This window comes from Anastrepha ludens, chromosome 6 (genome assembly GCF_028408465.1).
Source record: "Anastrepha ludens isolate Willacy chromosome 6, idAnaLude1.1, whole genome shotgun sequence".
NCBI lineage: Eukaryota > Metazoa > Arthropoda > Insecta > Diptera > Tephritidae > Anastrepha > Anastrepha ludens.
In genome coordinates, this window is record NC_071502.1 from 55,668,275 (window position 1) to 55,687,020 (window position 18,746).

The 18,746-nt window shown below is 37.8% G+C and overlaps 1 protein-coding gene across 1 annotated transcript in view; it reads right to left on the bottom strand.

The window, feature by feature from the left end:
- LOC128866159 (myotubularin-related protein 14) overlaps positions 1-18,746 on the bottom strand; it is a 33,970-nt gene that overhangs the window by 1,794 nt on the left and 13,430 nt on the right. The window contains exons 2-6 of the mRNA XM_054106680.1: positions 6,367-7,187; positions 3,414-3,968; positions 572-652; positions 355-513; positions 3-266 (exon numbers count right to left, since the gene is read on the bottom strand). Of these exons, the coding sequence (XP_053962655.1) occupies positions 3-266; positions 355-513; positions 572-652; positions 3,414-3,968; positions 6,367-7,187 (1,880 nt within the window). The remainder of the gene's footprint in view (positions 1-2; positions 267-354; positions 514-571; positions 653-3,413; positions 3,969-6,366; positions 7,188-18,746) is intronic.

Consider the following 18,746-nt stretch of genomic DNA (forward strand, 5'->3'; position numbering starts at 1 on the left):
ACTGCGTTGGAAGTCTTTTCCGATTCGGCATTGTTTCCCCCGATGTCGCTAATTCGCTGTTAGTCTCGATCCCTTCGGTAGTTGTTGGCAATACATCACCTCCATCACAACTGCCCTCACGCTGGGCCACGAAATTACGCATATAACTCCCCGTTACAATTGAATCTAGGGAGCCAGTGTCTGTAACCATGTTCCAACTGCCATTCGATGATGATGATTCTTTACGTTGACGTCCGCCTGGCACCGATATAGGACTAGTACGTAAGCTAGAATCGAAATTAACGAAATGTGTTAAAACCAAAATCATGTTTTTAAAAGTAGGTTAAAACCAGTTAAATGTATGCTAGTACATACCGTTTAGGATTTGGCGAACGACTAGTGAGTGCAGTATTGTTTGTTGTTGTTTGTGTTGGAGAAGAATAAGGCGAGTTTTCAGTTGCTGCCATATCACAGTTGGAAGGATTTGAATAGCTATCGTTACTGTCATGATCGGCGGCGGCCGCAAGCAAATCTCTGCGAAGAAAAAGTTCATTACTAAATAAGGTCAAATTAAAAAAAATGGACAACATACTCTCGCAGAGCTGCATCATCGTCCGGCTTCACTAAAACTGGGTTGACACTGCCGCTACTGCTAGTTGTTTTTGTTCGTTTCCTAAAAATAGTGGAATATTAAGATACAATCAGGTCGCGAAATGAATAGGAATGGAAAAACATACTCGACAGTTGGTAGTTTTGAAAATTTAAAATGATAAATAATAGTTTTGAATATCGAAAATTTCTTTAGTATAAAATGAAAATTGTGCTTTTTGAATTTTGACAAAATTTTTGCTACTACTTTTTGGCTTATTATTCCAGATTTTTACTTGAATTTATGTTTATACTGTTGTTCAAAATATTTACTAAATTCTTGAAATGTATCGGATGAAAGTGATAAATTGAAGAAGAACTGGCGCATTTTATTGGTTAGAATAGAACAAACGGCTCCCTCAATAAATTAGGATGAAGCTGGATTCAATTGAACCTATTCGTTTTTCTTGTGGCCATATCAGGCCGATAAGTTTACTTCTTTTTCTGGCATCGCATTGGAGTTTTTGGGAATTGGTCGTAGAAACGACAGGAGACGAAGGAACGTATCCGGAGCCCACGCAAGAAGTGCTCGGTCTGTAGCATCGAACGGTCATGTATCCTTTGCTTCGTTCACAGGTGTATTCTTGTAGCCTAGGATCCATATAAGCTGTAGGCGCTTCTACAACTCTAGTAAGTTTAATTTCTCTATGCACTCATGGTCTCATGAGAACTTGACATCAAATGATGGCAAAGCTTGTCACTAAATAAATTCTATAGACATGTAACTATGAACTATTACCGTTAATTTTTGATTTTTTATTGTAATATAATATGTAAGAAATCATGTATTTCTAGATTTACTAAGAATAAATAAATGAATAAAACCGAGAAAATGGAGAATGGTAATTTGCTCATTCCGGAGATTGGTTTATTGGTTATAATACGTTCACATATAAGTAGATGATCTACTTTTTCGCGCTTAACTAAAAATCCGTAATTAAAAAGCGCGATTTCCCATACAAAATTTCTCTCCTAAAATCTGAGATTATAAAATAATCTAAATAATAACGATACTTTTCGACATAGAACCCTGTGTATTCTGTGTTATCGATAAATATTATTACGAATGTAAAGAGAAACATCAAAATAAAAACTAAATGAAACGGATGCCGGCAAAGAAAACAGATCTTTAAACATAATTCAAATACAATTTTTTTTAAATATTATTAATTAGGGATTCATTCCTCCTCCTATTTTGGCGTGCGTCTTGATGTTGTTCCACAAATGGAGGGGCCTACAGTTTCAAGCCGACTCCGAACGGCAGATATTTTTATGAGGAGCTTTCCCATGGCAGAAACATATTTAGAAGATTGCCATTGCCTGCCGAGGGGCGACCGCTATTGGAAAAAAACTTTTTCATTTTGGTGTTTCACCGAGATTCCAAACTACGTTCCCTCTGAATTCCGAATGGTAGTCACGCACCAACCCAGTCGGCTACGGCGGCGTTTATTATTAGCAGCCAATTAATTGCGCAGTTAAATTAGCTATTCCTTCTCCTTGTATTTTCTTCATATCGTTAATAATAATTAAAGAAACCAAAAACACCGAAATATTCCATTTCAATTAATAAAAACCTCTCTCAAAGCAGTATTGGCAGCTGATTGTAAATTTTGCTGGTAATCTGCCATATGTGAACGGGTAGATTAATTTGGTGGATTTATAGGTGATTAATGCATATGCGAACGTATTATTAGTCCCATTTCCAGTCGAATATACTTGACTTGATTATACTGCCTACAAGAACTAGTTAAGTCAATCTCTCCTAATATTTTAAACAAAAATGGATTTAAATGGATGGATGGAAAGGAATCCATTATTCCAATCCATTATTAATCCATAATACAGTGGTCTTATCGATAATTATTTTTACGAATGTGAAGATAAACGTCAAAGGAAAAACTAAATGAAATGGATGCCGGCAATGAAAAGAGGTTTGTAAACATAATTCTAATTAAACTTTTGTTAGATATTATTAATTGTGCAGTCATATTATAGAAAAAAGCGTGTGTCCATTGACGTTTTGGCCTTTATTGATTATTATAAAATGTAATATGTTAGTTGACTTCGTTTAAGGATTTCCTTCAACTGTCTATTACTAGCAGCCAAGCCAATTGCGCAATTAAATTAGTAATCCTTCTTCTTGTCTTTTCTTTATATCGTTAATAATAATTAAACAAACCAAAAACTTCAAAATATTCCACCAAAACAATTTCTATGAAGAAAAACCTTTAAGTATTGGCATCTGGTTGTCAGATTTGCAGGTAATCTGCCATATGTGGCTACCCGTCCGTTAATTTTGTGGATTTATTTCTAATTACTGCATATGTGAACGTACTTTTATGGTCGATCTTTAGCTAATAGGCGATGCTATGACTACTAACATGCTGGTCAACTTCTATTATTTCTGTGTTTTTATCGACATTTTCTTGCCACCTTGCCAACAAGCATAAACTTTAAATTGTTTGAGCAATACTTTACGATGCTAATATAAGTTATTGAGAAAAACCGGATTAGTCTATTTCTCAATACTCATTCAACATTAGAGCTAGTCCACCAACTTATATAAAATTAGATAAATCAAAATATATTCCTGTAAGCAGTAATTTCAGTTTTTCCCCGATCTGTAAAATCTTATTTTACTCCCTAATCCAATTTATAAACTATATAATTTAAGTTTTATTTACAATAAACTGAAAATTTTGTTGTCAGTTCGCGAGTTGAAATAAAATTCGTGCGTTTTCAATTCACTCGTGAATGAACCAAATGTACAGAGCCCATGCACTTACCTATGCTCCACTAAACTATATTCTTCGCTAGATATAAATTTTAGCATGTGGAAGCAGAAAAGCATTATATCTTCGCCACGTTTCTCTCGATCAGGAAGCTGATGACCAAACAAATACCAATCGTAGGCTAATGTAAAGTATGTGATCTGCATATGATCTAGTGATTGATGAATGAGGCCATCCGCCCAAAGGGAAATACGTATTAAAGAAATGAATAGCGGGGTCCGATCCCAGCCGCTGATGCAATGCACCAAAAGACCACTATTCTCTTCTTGCAAATACTTAAGCATTGCTTTCAGGTAATTTTGTGTGATCTCCACCAAATCCCATTTCTGGTAGTCTTCCCAGTTAATATCGAGATCCATTGCGGGTCCAATTTTTGGTATACTGATGTTGGCATCATTAAATGGCAGTTCCCAATTGTATTGTAAATCATTAGCCATGTAATTGTTATCACGGAACTTTTTGAAGAATTCACAACCGGGATATGGCAGGGACAGTATGTTGAAATTGTCGTAGTGATTTGCAGGATCGGCTTTCTCCGATGAAGAAACACTATAATAGACGAAATATGTAAAATAAATGCAATAAATGTAAATGGTGCGTACAAAAAGAACACTTAAACAGAAACTGTGTTAAATACGTATGACCCTGAGGGAGTAATATACATACATATATGTATGTAGGCAAACAGAGAGATCTAACTATATTGCTTTACCTGACCTAAACATGAAGTAAATAGTCACACAGAACAGTCCTCAAATAAAAAAACTGTAGGCTTTTTCAACAGACAGATCTGATAGTACTATTCAGAATTCGTATTATATTAATTCGTAGTTTCCAGCCACGTAAGACTTTAATACCTATCACCGAAAGGCACTGCACCAAAAACCATCATCATCATCAAATCCCTTACATGGTAGAACGTATTATAAATTAAAATGGTTAGGAGAGTACGGTTTGTTCATAGCTGGTGCTTGTTTGTTTAGAAGCTAATCACTACCAGCTAGCCACTAACTTAAGGAATGTTTCTGGAGTGACATTCTGGTAGCGTAAGTCCGACTATAAGACAAGAATACAAATATACATATTTGAAGCGGAAGTCTACGTAATAGAAAGATGTGCTCACTTTAACCTTAAACGCAACTATAACAACAAAATCATAGCTCACTGATAGCCAGGCAGCAATCAAAGCTCTCAACTCTTTCCCAGTTACATCAAAGCAGGTGCTTGATAAGATGAATATCCTAAGCCTGAACAACCAGATACGTATCTTAGGGGTTCCATGGCTCATATGAAATACTGGGAATGAAATGGCAGATAAATTAGCTAAGAAAGAGGCTATCCCCCCATTAATAGGCATAAAACCCTTTTGTGGCCTAGTAAAGGGTAACTTCTCCTCTTATATACAGGAACGGTAGGCCTTAGAAAAAACTCTCGATGGCGCGGATCAAAAGAGATGTAGAATATAGATATGTAGAACATATGATATGTTGAGTATGTCGGGTTCGATTCTAAATGGGTAGGAATTTAATCTGCAACTATATCTGGAATGTGATTATGCCTATGTAACACGGGCTCTATGGGGAAACTGATGCTCTTCGCCCGGCATTCCCTTAGTTCTACATATCGGTATGACTCGAGTGTTTTCCGAACAAGTGCTGCTGTCCGAGTAAACTAACCCTACTAAGTGCATTAAGGGGTTATACGCAGTTATGAAGCAAATAAAAGACGGGTTGTCAAGGATTTATCCTGAAGAAACTTCAGAATATTTTAATTTGAAAATTTTTGGCGGTTATAAAAGCATCCTTCAAGAACGCAACAAAATTTTTTATTTATGAAAATGTTGATTATAGAGCGCGCTGCAGGCGATTTCTGGAACCTCCTTTAAAAAAAGACGATTTACGGTGTACATCGTAACTCAGGATTGGATTATCTGAAATCAAAAAACCAAACAAATTTTGTTAATATATTAGATTATCTAGTAATTAATCGTTCGGCTAATCAAAATAGTGAATTTTCACAAAATGGCAGCTTTTAAAAGAAATGATTTCGATTTTTACGTTAAAATTTGGCCGTAAATTGATTATAAAATGGAAAATAAGTATCAAATTTACAAAAGGAACGATTAATTACTAGAAAATGTATCTTTAAAGATTGAGTTAAAACGGTTGACCGATCAAACAAGCCGTTTTCGAGATATCGTGTACACCGACTTGAAAAATGCCGTTTTGAAAAAAACACGTTTAAAGTTTCAATACCTACCTTAAAACGTGCCGAGGCATCTCTACATATTTAGGTATAACTCCGAAAGTATTGCTTAGATCTACTTCAAATTTCGTGCGTATACTTTTGAATATATGTACATTACAAAAATGCAATAAAAAAAATCGATTTTTTTGAAAGTCATAACTGCGTATAACCCCTTAAACCCCACTCCTTGCCTGTCGTCTCTGGAGCAACTCTATGCAGCAAGGTTACTTCAAATTTTTCTTCTCAGGATCGGGCGTCTATTCCTGCAGCGTTTGCCAAAAAAAAGATCCATTTTAACTCAACTTTGGTTAGATGCAACCAGAGCAACAGGTGGTGCCAACTTAAGAGCTGCTTAGGCGCTTTGCAGTTCGTAAGATGGCATCACAAATTGTACTGATTGCATCCAACGGAAGCAAAGCAGCAGCTCCATTCAGCAGAAATAAACTTGCCTTGCTGAATGGAGCTGTTACAGTGACGATAAACGAAGGGTGAGGTGCAGCGCACTAGACTGGGTGAGTTGACTAGGGTAGCAGCCCTTGGTCACGAAAACCCGAGTCATTCCGGTATGTACAACCGACTGCCATGGGAATGGGGTTGCCTTTGAATTTATTGTGATTTCCATTCATCAACAGTTTTAGGTACAATTTAGTTTTTGACACAATGTTAACTCAAAATATTTTTATAAACTAAAAATACTTACGTCATAAAATATTTGACCTTCCGTTTTTCTACCATCAAGTCAGCGATTGTGTTGACGTTAAGTGTATTTAGCAGCGAAACATCACTTCTGATCACTTCGCTATAGGAAAACTGTACCTTCGGATCGATGGTCAATGATGAATCCTCAGAAGCTTCAGAATTTTCATCGTAATTAGGACGCTGTTGCGTATCGGTACCACTACTTGATGTTATGCAATCGTAAGCGTAACGACTATAAGTTTCGTGCAGCACAGAAATTGTGCCAGAGCGACAAATTAATTTGCCACGAAAAAGGATGACTGGCACCACGAAACGTTGTCGACAACGCGCATATTGAGCATATGTTATAAATTCGCGAATTTTGCTCACATCATACAAATCCTCATAAATGGTGCGCTGCATTTGAGTATGTGGCCGTGGAGGTTTCGCTGGAATGGAGACAAATGAACTTGTTGTACTACAGTCACTATCGCTGCCGAACGATATGTTAAGAATGTCATTATCAGCTGTAGCTTGTTGAAGCTCAAGGGGAGGTGATACCATAGCACGATTCGGACTGCCACTATTGGCTTTAGCTGTATTGCGTTTAGTTGGGCTAGACTTGACGCTTTTCGAGTCACCTTTAGGACTATTCCCATTTTCGAGACTACTATTCAGCACGTTCGAATTACTGCTTGCAGATGTGTCGTGGCCATGTTCGTATTCAGGTATAAATATGCGTGGGGGATAGCGTGAACTGTGTATGCCGCCAGTGTTATCTAAATCAATAACACTGTAATCAAGTTTCATAAGATATTCGCAGTTGTTCACGGTAACCGCGTCCTGTGAAGAGAAAAAGGTATAAGCTTACTAAAAATTTATCAAATTTACTGTGTTTAGTTTTGTATATGAAAACTGTGAACTTGTTTAGATATTTTAATAAGTAAACTTATAGATATTCTTAGCGTATTTATTTACGACAGGATCCACTTCTACCGCAGCAACAAATTGGGTGGCTACCGTAGTGCATCCGGTTTTGTATTAAGATCAACTTCCGCAAAGACGATCAGAATAACGTTTTTCAGTTTTGATAGCATAGAAATGCAGCAGGTTCACGATTGCCAGTGCCTGTCGAGGGCGACCGATATTAGAAAGAACGTTTTCTATCATTTGGTGTTCAAGTCCGGATATTCGAGCCTGTGCATTTCCGAATGGTAGTAACGCACCAACACATTCGGCTAAGGCGGAAAGCTCTTTATAAAAGTCGGCTTAAAACTGTAGTTCGCTATATTTGTGGAGCATCAAGACGCACACCACAAATAGGAGGATGGTCTCGGCCAAAAACCCTTAAAAGGGTGTAAGCGCTGATTTATATATATTTTTTTTTAATTTTAAGATTTTGTTTTAAGTTGCGGAGTTATCAATGCCTCTATGAAAAATAGATACTTTTTTTTTTTAACAAACCACGCATTTTTCCTTGCTAAGTGTTATACATATATGTATATGTATTAGTTCAGTAACAATAAAGAAAGTTCAGGTTCACGTAACACACTGCAGGGAACTCTCCAATGAAAGTAAGCAATAGTGCCAGTATTTGAAGTAAAGCAAGCTTTTTGAGGGCCTGAAATGGATTAATATTTAAAAATTTGCCAGGCGGCAAGAGTTGGTTACATACACATTCAAGTAAATATAAACCACACTTTCCAATCAGGGCGACAATAAACCCAATAAAACCAGTGCCAAATCAACAAAAATACGCTTACGTGGACTAGGAGCGAAAAATAAATAATGTGCATAAACCAGAAAACCAGTAACGCTGTCAATGAGGTCAATGAAATGTTGTTGACTTTGAGATGCGACTACATTCTGGATTGTAACAAACTTACATACAAAGCAGCTAATCGCGTGGTAGACCGGCCGGTCGAATATTTTATTTTTATAAACGCATATGGATATGTACATGCATTAGGGTGATATACATATCTATTTATGTATATGAAAATAGTATATTACTTTCGAAATTTGCACAGTAGATGTTTTGAAAACGCATTTTTTTCAGCAACACAGAATTGGAGCTAAGCGGGGGATGATGAGGAAAATCCAGCCTCATTTCAGAAGAAATACTGGATCATGATATTTGCTGACCGTGTATGGTGAAATCACATATCAAACTCCATCTTGCTTACCATGTGATAAACTGGAACCTTAGGCCCAATTCCTAATTGGGCATTACCAGTGCGGTTTCAGACCTAGTCGCTCCAGTGTCAACCAAGTATTTACGCTGTGGCAGAAGAAGACCCATGAGGACCAAGTTGACACGCACCACCTATTCGTCGACTACAAGACAGCCTTTGATAGCCCGAATCGCGACCAACTATATCGCATAATGTCTGAGTTCGGTATCCTTGCTAAGCTGATACGGCTGTGCAGAATGGCGTTGAGCAGCCCACAAAGTTCCATCAAAATAGAAAAGAACGAACCTTTTGATGCCGCTTAAGGTTTCATATGAAATGACCCATTGTCATGCGATTTCTTCAACATGCAGAGTGTGGTGCGCAGGGCAGGGTAGAATAAAACGTCCAGCTCCTTGCATATTCTGAAGAGCATACCAAGCGGGATCTCGCCACCCCTTTTATGGCTATTGAAAGGAGGGTGTCGCAGTAGTGAAGACCTCTCTCGACGAACGAAAACAACAGTCTCAAGACGCTCATCATCCCGGTGCTTCTCTATAGCGCTGAAGCCTGGACAGTTAAACAATCAGATGCAACCGCTCTTGCAGTTTTCGAAAGGAAAGTATGTTACTTCGCATGATCTTTGGCCCTACTCGCGTAGATGACGGTTATCGCATTCGAATGAACCACGAGCTGTAGTATGAGCTTTACGGAGGTATTGACATAGTCATACTAGTCATCTTGCAGCGACTAAGATGGCTGAGTCATGTCGTTCGTATGGAGGGAACTGCTTAGGCGAAGAAGGTATTTGAGACGGTAATTGGCGGTCGACGGCGAAGAAGACGTCCTCGTGTCCGGTAAAAGGACCAAATAGAAGATGGTCTGGCTTCTTTTGGCTTAAAAAACCGGAAAAAGTGTGCGGAAAACAGAGGCACCTGGCGAGATATTATTCGGCAGGCTGTATCTCGGTTACGTCCAATTAAGTAAATCACCGTTATATGGTAGGTGAGTGTGGTTAACGTTCGATTTCGACTATTTTTAACATAAACTTGCCGTGTATTAAGGTAAGTTGCGGAGTTTCGCAAAAACATTTAAACTTTTTCACGAGTTATAGCTTGTAAGATCAGACGGTTAGACGAATCAAAAGTGGGCGTAGTTTTATCCGATCTCCATAATATTTACGCCAGATAAATGAGGGCGGGGGGGGGAGAAATACGTATACCAAGTTCATACACACATTTATCCAAAAGTGGGTGTGAATTAAATTAATTATTGTTCGAATTGACGTGCGCACGGGCGGACGAACGCACAAAAGCGTGCGGGTATACATACATATGTATGTAAATATATCATACAAATGCAGAAATAAACACTTTTACGAATTCGACAATATTTAGATCTACCCTCGTACTAAAGAAATATGACAATGTACAGCCGATATGCAAGATTGTAAACCAGAAAACGGCGTTTTTATGTACAGAAGCGCTTTTACTATAAGTTAAAAGTAGTGGAATAAGTAACCAGCAACAGTGATAATCAAATATTTCGAGCGTGTACTTTCGACTCGAATCTATCTTTTCCGCGCAAACCATTAGCTCTACCAGCAAACAAAAAGTTGATATTATTTAATGCAACACATGCATTTGTATGTATGTTTTTGTGTATAAACGTATGTACTTTGCAATTCAGCGTCGCACCGGTAAGCATCAAGTTCAACCGGTTTTAGTACTTAGGCAGCTGGTATGTTAAGAAAAAAGCATACAATACGAGTATAAATTCCCCGAAGTACGACAGACAACGGTAAACAATGGTAGTGGCTGACACGTGTTGCATCCTACCGAACAGTATTTAATAATTTTCAATTACAACTTTCAATGTTGTGCACATAATGCAAAATAAAAGGCTACAACGAATTCAACAAGAATTCAAAATCAACACTTATGTATGTATGTATATATGTACATATATTCACACAAACATTAAAATCAAAACAATAATCAAAGCCGCACCCTGCCCTGTGGCGTGCATCTTTAGTGTAGCTAACTACTGTTGCAGCTGTTTCTGTTGCTGTTGCTTAGTAAGGCCAACGTCTCAAGTCTAACAAGCTAAAAATAACAAAAATGTGATATACTATATGTACTTGTATATACTTATAGATAGCCATCACACGCTGAACTCGGTATACTCATGCAACAAACAACTTTATTGATAGCACAACAACAGTTCAAGCGGCTGCCGGGGTGGGCCACGCCAACCAGCTCGAAAGCGGCGGCGGCGAATGCTGTTAATAGTTTTTTGTTTTTTTGTAAAGCACGACAACGACTAAATGACGCCGCTGCCGGCGCAACGTTCATTGTGCAAAGTATAAGGCAATAAAAATACGAGGAACCACTTCGCAAATAAAGCGAAAAAAGTAAAACACGTGAAAGAAATCGCTCAATACATTTAGACGTGCAAGAAAACTTATGGCACAGTGAAGCGCACTTATGGGAAAATTTGTCAAAACTAAAAATAAAATTTTTAAATCAAACGAATATTATTATGTGCTAAAGATAGGGGGAAAATTACCTGTATTTACTAAAGTCGTTGTTGCAGCAACATTACATTACATATACATATGTACATAGTCTTGCCTAATTCAGTGAGCCTGTTAACTGTTATTATCAAGGACATCTAGCAGTAGACTCAGGAAACAAGTTACAATTAATAAATATACATATAAATTACACAACATGAAAGCCTATAGCTGATATGATGCAAGTTTTTGTTTCCACTGCTGGAAGGCACTTATGCAGAGGTCAGATTATATTTGTTCGAAAAAATCATAATAAATTGGGTAGACATATTACAACGTACCAGAGTAAGTTCATAAACCTCTGAAAATTATAAGACAAGATGGTATTGCCACCGTTATTCCATCATTATGCATCCTAAAAAATGCACTATACTTTTCACACTATTCTTACCTTTGAACTCGATTTTTCGCACAAAGAACGAGAACTAAAAAAGTCAATGATTACCGCTAGATACCCCGGGTTGTTGTTGTAAAATTATAAGAAACAAATTTTTGGGGAATGTTACTGAATTGATTGTCTTTGGCCTGATTTAAATTCGGTCCGTTCCGGTAACGTAAAACCAACTGTCGGCGGAATGCGTTGTCGTCTACCATAAGGTAGTTTAAAAGTGACGTTTCGCTGCAGCGTTCTAGAATGTACATAGGTAAAAAAGAGAAAATTCTATACATTTTTCAGTACCACTACGATTAAGATGAAAAGTCGAAGCAAAGCGATGGTTCCAACGATTCCGTTCTGATAATCATCCAGTCGAATCGGCATGTGAGCATTTATTCCATTAACCATAAATTGAAGATTAATCAGAAAAACGGTTGGAATCATTTGTTAAAGAATAATTATAACTATCTTAATTTAAACGTCTGTATAAAGCACCTATAAAGGTTGAAACCTTTTCACTTCACAAAATATTTGGATATTGAAAAACTATACAGAAGATGAGTGCCGCCTTTGCCCCAATCGTTTGGCAGCTTCTACAAGAGCTATTTGACAATATTCAACAACTTTTTCTGGTGAATCAAAGTAGAAAAATAAAAACTAAAAGTAAGTGACGAGATATTATTTACATATTTACCTCGCCTTACAAAGTTAAACCCATTACCGATGCCTATTATACAACTCTGCTGGACCAAGTTACCATTAGCTTAAAGCAAAAATTACAATATCTGGCGAAGAAGAAAGTTTGTTTCCACCAGCTCAAACGCCCTGGCGCACGAGTCTACAGGTTGTGAACTGCTCCCTTATCCAGCACATTCTCCAGATTTGGTCTCCAGTGACTATTCACTGTTTAGAAATATGAGAAAATGGTTAGCCCATGAGATATGGGGTCGAATGAAAAGAGCATGGATGATACCATGTCTATTTTGCGCAAATTGAGGGGCGATTCAAAAAATTTGGAGAAATAATTAATTGAATGCATTGAACGAAGGCTATGTTAAAAAGCAAACATTTTTTTTTTGCCAAATAGAGTGTTTCGTTCAATTTTATGGTAAATTGTTCCACCCTTGGATCTTATTTGCTTAGCCTTGATCACACATTAGCAACTATTGGAAAAAGTTGTAAAAACCTTTTCCCTTGCAAATCATGTTCAAGAAAAATAATTTTTTTTTTCTTTCAAAATTCATAATTTTTACATATAAACGCTCGCACCTATCGAGTCCACATTAACTACGATACCTTTCCGGGCGTGCATAAATTAACTTGACAATCAGCTGAACGATGTCTAAATGCATAGAAATATTCATTATTATACACATCATATGATATTATTATACCCACTGTGCATTTTGATTTTATTACAAGCCAATGCAATAAAATATATGCACATGCACTAATGTATATGTAGATATGAATGCTGAGAGACGTCATTCAGTGAGACGTCATCGCCGACAAAGAATAATCATCGCTACACAAATCACAAACAAATCCAATGACACCACAACCACGCAACCACGCAACTAAACGACAAACCGACCGGCAGATGCCCAAGCAACACAAGCCTACGATCTCTTCCCTCCAATTGAATGCAAATTCTCCAACTGCTTATATGTATTTGCTTTTGCTGCAGTGCCTCGTCTCAGGCGAACAATGCAGCGCTGTTGTAGTTATCGTGCTGCCATATAGCGACCCACTGCCACGTTTTATTCGAAATGAGCATGCTACGATCGCTTCTGGGTGCCTGATACAACGTCTGAGCGATAGTCCGCAGCAATGTGCGCGCACTACTCGCCTCATATGGGTGTTGTTGGCTGTTTCACAGGACTGCGCTGAGTTTAGTAGTTTTGATAGTTTTGCTCAAGTATGAAGCACAGGTCGGTTGGCTGGCTGGCCTGATTCACTGGTTAGCTGCTTATTGCTTTGCCCACTCCACATAATTGTATGGTATTTACATACCCACTATGCAGTTACCGATAGCCGGCATTCATCGGCACACCAACCCAAAAGCAGTTTGAAGAAAGAAAATATGTAAAAGAGTACCACTGCTGCTGCTGCTGCAGCTTCAAAGTCGTTGATTGTGTAAAACCCGGATTTTAAAGACTTTTCAACTGCTGGGTAAACAGCAGCAGCAGACGCGTGCGCTCGCAGCCATAATATTGCTTGGATGGGCAGCTTACTGGCATATAGCTCCGTTTAGACTCGATGCTGCCAGCTTGATATAATTGCTGAATGCCACTGAGCGTAGCCCACACCCACCCAACCGCTGTCTCAACAGCACAGTTCCAAAGAGGTGCAGCAGTTGTAAGTAGTAGCTATAGCTGATATGGCCGTGGCGTTGTGGTTGCTGCCGAGCTGCATTGTGAGTTGGTCAGATTCTCAACTCATTTTTATTCATTTCTGTCGTTTTGATGTTGTGACGCTGAGAGTTGTCGACACACATTTGAAAAACAAAACATCACCGATGCAGTTCATTTGAAGTCATTGTCGATTTTATATTCGTTTCCTTACATGTAGCCATGAATGAAATATAAATGTAGATACTTTGTACGAGTACAGGCATACGTTACTTATTGATGGCCAAAATTGTTATGCACCAAACCGGTTTAAGCTTTTTTTGAATTCTGCTTCGTCTATGCACTTATTTTTTTTTTTTTTTTAATTTTTTTTTGCCAGTGCAGTAATCATTGGAAATATGGGATCATGTAGATGTGCTTAAGATAAATTCCAATTTTCAAGCATTTGGCTATAACTGGTAGTAGACTCACTTACATAATTGACTTGGAGCTACTAAGCGGATGTGTATTAATAAAAACATAAACCCGTGTGTAATATATTATATAAAACAAGCACGAAGCACGTGTATATTATCTAGCTATAGATGTATATACATATGGTAAAAAACTTATACTAACATACTTAATGAAATGCCATACAATATATCAGTGCGTTGACCCCACCTCGCATGCATTCAGACTGTTGGTTCATGCACATAGCATTAATTTTAAGTATCGGGTGTTCTTTTACTGCATGAGAACTATCGATATCAAAAACTATGGTTTGTCAACTGAGAATCGAAGGTTAGGCAAGTCATCATGAATCGTTCATCGCCAGAACAACGCTTCCAAATTGTGGAAATTTAAGTTGAACAGTATAAATTTATTCACGCAGTTCATAGAGCACTGGCGACATCACCGGTCCTTATTACTTTAATGAGCAAGGAGTTGGCATTACGGTGAATGGCAAGCGCTATCGTGCCACGCTGACTAAATTTTTGTTCGCACAAATTAATCAGCTATATATTGGCGAAATTTACAATAATTCCACCAAAACCACGCAACTTGCCATACAGCACAATTAACAATCGATTCAATGCAATATTCAAGCCACCATTGCCGCCATGTGGACAGATTTATTGGAAAAAGTAGTCAAAAACTGGACTGATCGAACAAACCATGCAACAAACGCCCTGATTATTTATCTACCAGATTATAATAAAAACAAATCATTCCAACAATATTTCTGTTTTGTACTTATACAGGGTGGGACATATAGCGTTTGCTTTTTGAACCACCTATTTTTTGAGAATGGTAACACAAATGACATGTCAAATGTGTTCATAATTTACTTAAAGGTTTGACATTTACGAAATGGGACGCTATACGCTTGAACAAAATTGGGAAATATTTAAAACCTATTTCCAAAGTGGTGAGTCTTTTTCTTCTTTTCTGATTTTCACATCGGTGGCTACGTCAATAAGCAAAATTTTCGGATTTGGGGCTCAGAAAATCCACACGTTACTGTAGAGAAGAAAATGCATCCACAACGAGTCACTGTTTGGTGCGGTTTTTGGTCTGGCGGCATCATCGGGCCATTTTTTTCCGAAAATGAGCGAGAAGCCGCGGTTACAGTAAATGCCGAGCGTTACCGTGACATGCTCAACGAGTTGTTTCCAAAAATTGAAGAAGATGACATGGAAGACATTTGGTTTCAACAGGACGGTGCAACTTGTCACACTGCCAAAGTTACACTCGAACTTTTGGCTACCGTTTTTGAAAACCGAATAATCAGCCGAAATTCCGATATCAATTGGCCGCCTCGGAGCTGTGATTTAAGCCCGTTGGACTATTTTTTGTGGGGAGCCGTTAAGGACAAATGCTATGCGAACCATCCAGAAAAAAAAACTTATCAATATTTTTTTCAAACTTTTCTATTTATTTTGAAGATTGAACATTGTCATTTATGAATGAAAAATAATATCGTTCAAATGACTGCCCCGACTGGCTTTACAGTAGGTCATTCGATCAACCCAATTTTAAGCACATTTTCGATTGTTTGGGCTCCAATTTCATGAATGGCAACTTCGATTTCGTGTTTTACAGCCTCAATCGTCTCTGGATGGTTCGCATAGCATTTGTCCTTAACGGCTCCCCACAAAAAATAGTCCAACGGGCTTAAATCACAGCTCCGAGGCGGCCAAAACCAAACGGTAGCCAAAAGTTCGAGTGTAACTTTGGCAGTATGACAAGTTGCACCGTCCTGTTGAAACCAAATGTCTTCCATGTCATCTTCTTCAATTTTTGGAAACAACTCGTTCAGCATGTCACGGTAACGCTCGGCATTTACTGTAACCGCGGCTTCTCGCTCATTTTCGAAAAAAAAAAAAAATGGCCCGATGATGCCGCCAGACCAAAAGCCGCACCAAACAGTGACTCGTTCTAGATGCATTTTCTTCTCTACAGTAACGTGTGGATTTTCTGAGCTCCAAATCCGAAAATTTTGCTTATTGACGTAGCCACCGATGTTAAAATCAGAAAAGAAGAAGAAGACTCACCACTTTGGAAATAGGTTTTCAATATTTCCCTATTTTGTTCAAGCGTATAGCGTCCCATTTCGGAAATGTCAAACCTATAACCCATAAGTAAATTATGGACACATTTGACATGTCATTTGTGTTACCATTCTCAAAAAATAGGTGGTTCAAAAAGCAAACGCTATATGGCCCACCCTGTATATTTGTATAACTGAAAAGCTTGAAAATGCAAGCAACACTCCCACCTTACATAAATAGACTAGACCTATAACAAGAAAATGTATATTCATCGGAGTATGCATTTATATGTAAGTATGCATGTGCATAGGTATGCATAAGTTGATAAAGAAAGTGGAACGGAGTGTTGTTGATAAAAGTAGTTAAATATGGGTTGCGTACAATGGGTTGTAATATAAATACATACATACATATGTATATTGTTAATAAGTAGATGAAAAAGTAAGATAACATTCATTGATCATAAATACTAAATCTGGGTCCTGTCGGCATGTCGCTCACATGACAGTCGGTGATACGTTACCGGAATAACCCGGAATTAGTCCGGCCAATAACTGTTACTTTTTCCATTACTTGAGAATGTTTCATGCTGTTAAAACAACAACATTTATTGAGAATGTTTCATGCTGCTAAAACAACAACAACGAAATCCAAATTATTCAATAAAGATTTATTAGTTTACAGTAATAAATCTAGGCGCGAACCAGGTATGTTAAATACATTCATACCTACAGGGTTTTTTCAACAAGGGTGTGTCCAAATAGAATAAGCCCCACTGTGTGTGAGGGACAAACGAAGTTTGTTTTTTATTTGCCCGGTGGCAAGGTTCCGAGAGGGAGATCTGGTCCGTTTTTTTACCATATATGTACATTCATACTAGTATATGTACATATATCTGACGTGATGATATTTTTATAAAGCACATTGAGTTTTTTATTGCATTGACTGTCAGATTTTGTGATTACCAGTCGAGTGGATATTGGTGTAAGGTGCTGTATTGACCATAAAGACCTCAGCATACCGGAAACTTTGCCAATTGGGCGATAAACATGATTACCCCATATTAGTGTTCTGTTGAATAGTACGTCCAGGGAATTTCCCCTATTTTCCCCCTTGGATCCGCCCCTGTATTTATATTTGAAACCCTATCTAGGATTCGCTAAGGTACAAGGATCTGTTTTTAAAGTTAATCTACATATATTCAAAGTAAGTTTCATAAGCGCAAGGTAGCACACGAACATGCATACCAAAGTGAGAAGCGTTAGAAAAAGGCAACTTTTGGAAAAGAGTTTGCGCCAAGATAACACACAATTTCTCAAGTCTGCCGTTGCGAACGAATAACTGGCTAAGAACTCAACAATGATCATCGAACAACCACTTGAAATGAATCCTATGATTTACTGTTTTCCCCTCCTCAAAAGTGAAATTATCAATTCGAGCACCTATTTTCAATCGAAATTTCAAAGCAGATATCGCGACGAGAACTAAGGTCGATTCCGAATAAATGTTTATCTGATTTTTCCATTACTTCCTTTCGGCTGTTAAAATGTGTTCCCTGTAGTGGTTTTTTTGACTCAAACAAACAGAAAAAGATTGCAGGTAGTCATTTTAGGTGAATGCGATGGCTGTTGGATGGTATTCGTTTCGTTCTTGGTCAAAAATTCACGGATAATGATGGTACTGAGTGACGGTGCGTTATCTCGAGTTTTTTCCCCCAAAATCTTTCCTTACGAATTGCTTCACGTAATCGTCTCATAACACCTAAATAGTGTTAGTCTATATTAACTGTCTGATCTTCTGGCAAAAATTCAAGGCTTCCAATTCCGTTGTAATCCATAAAAAACGAGAGCATCGGTTTCTTTTTTGATTGAAAACAAGGTGTTTTTTTCGGTCTTGATTCATTCGCTCATTCGGAGCTCTCCACTCACCCGCCTGGTGCCTGGATTGCGGGTTGTACTTATAAACCTATGTGATACGCTAGATGAATGTTGGCTCGGATCCCTTTTTTGCATGATTTTCAGGTCCTTTGGGACCAACTTTGCAGCAACATGGCGCAAATCGACATCAGAGGTAGATTTACGGTATAACTTTTACAAATGTCAAGGAATGACGATAAAATTTTGGTACGAATGTTAATCACAGATGGAGCAACCTAAAAAACAGAACTAAATTCAGTTTACTTAGAGCGCAACCTGACGGTTATTTCGGGAACTTTTCGATCAAGATGACATTTATATAAGTGACCTTCCTTTGCAAAAAATTCAAACAGATATTCTCAGACACAATTATATAAAAAATTGATTCTAAAAATTTATTTAAATATTTAATGAGATGTTTCTCAAATAAACCAACCACATCTAATCTAATGCAGTTTTAGAATCAGTTTTGAGTAAAT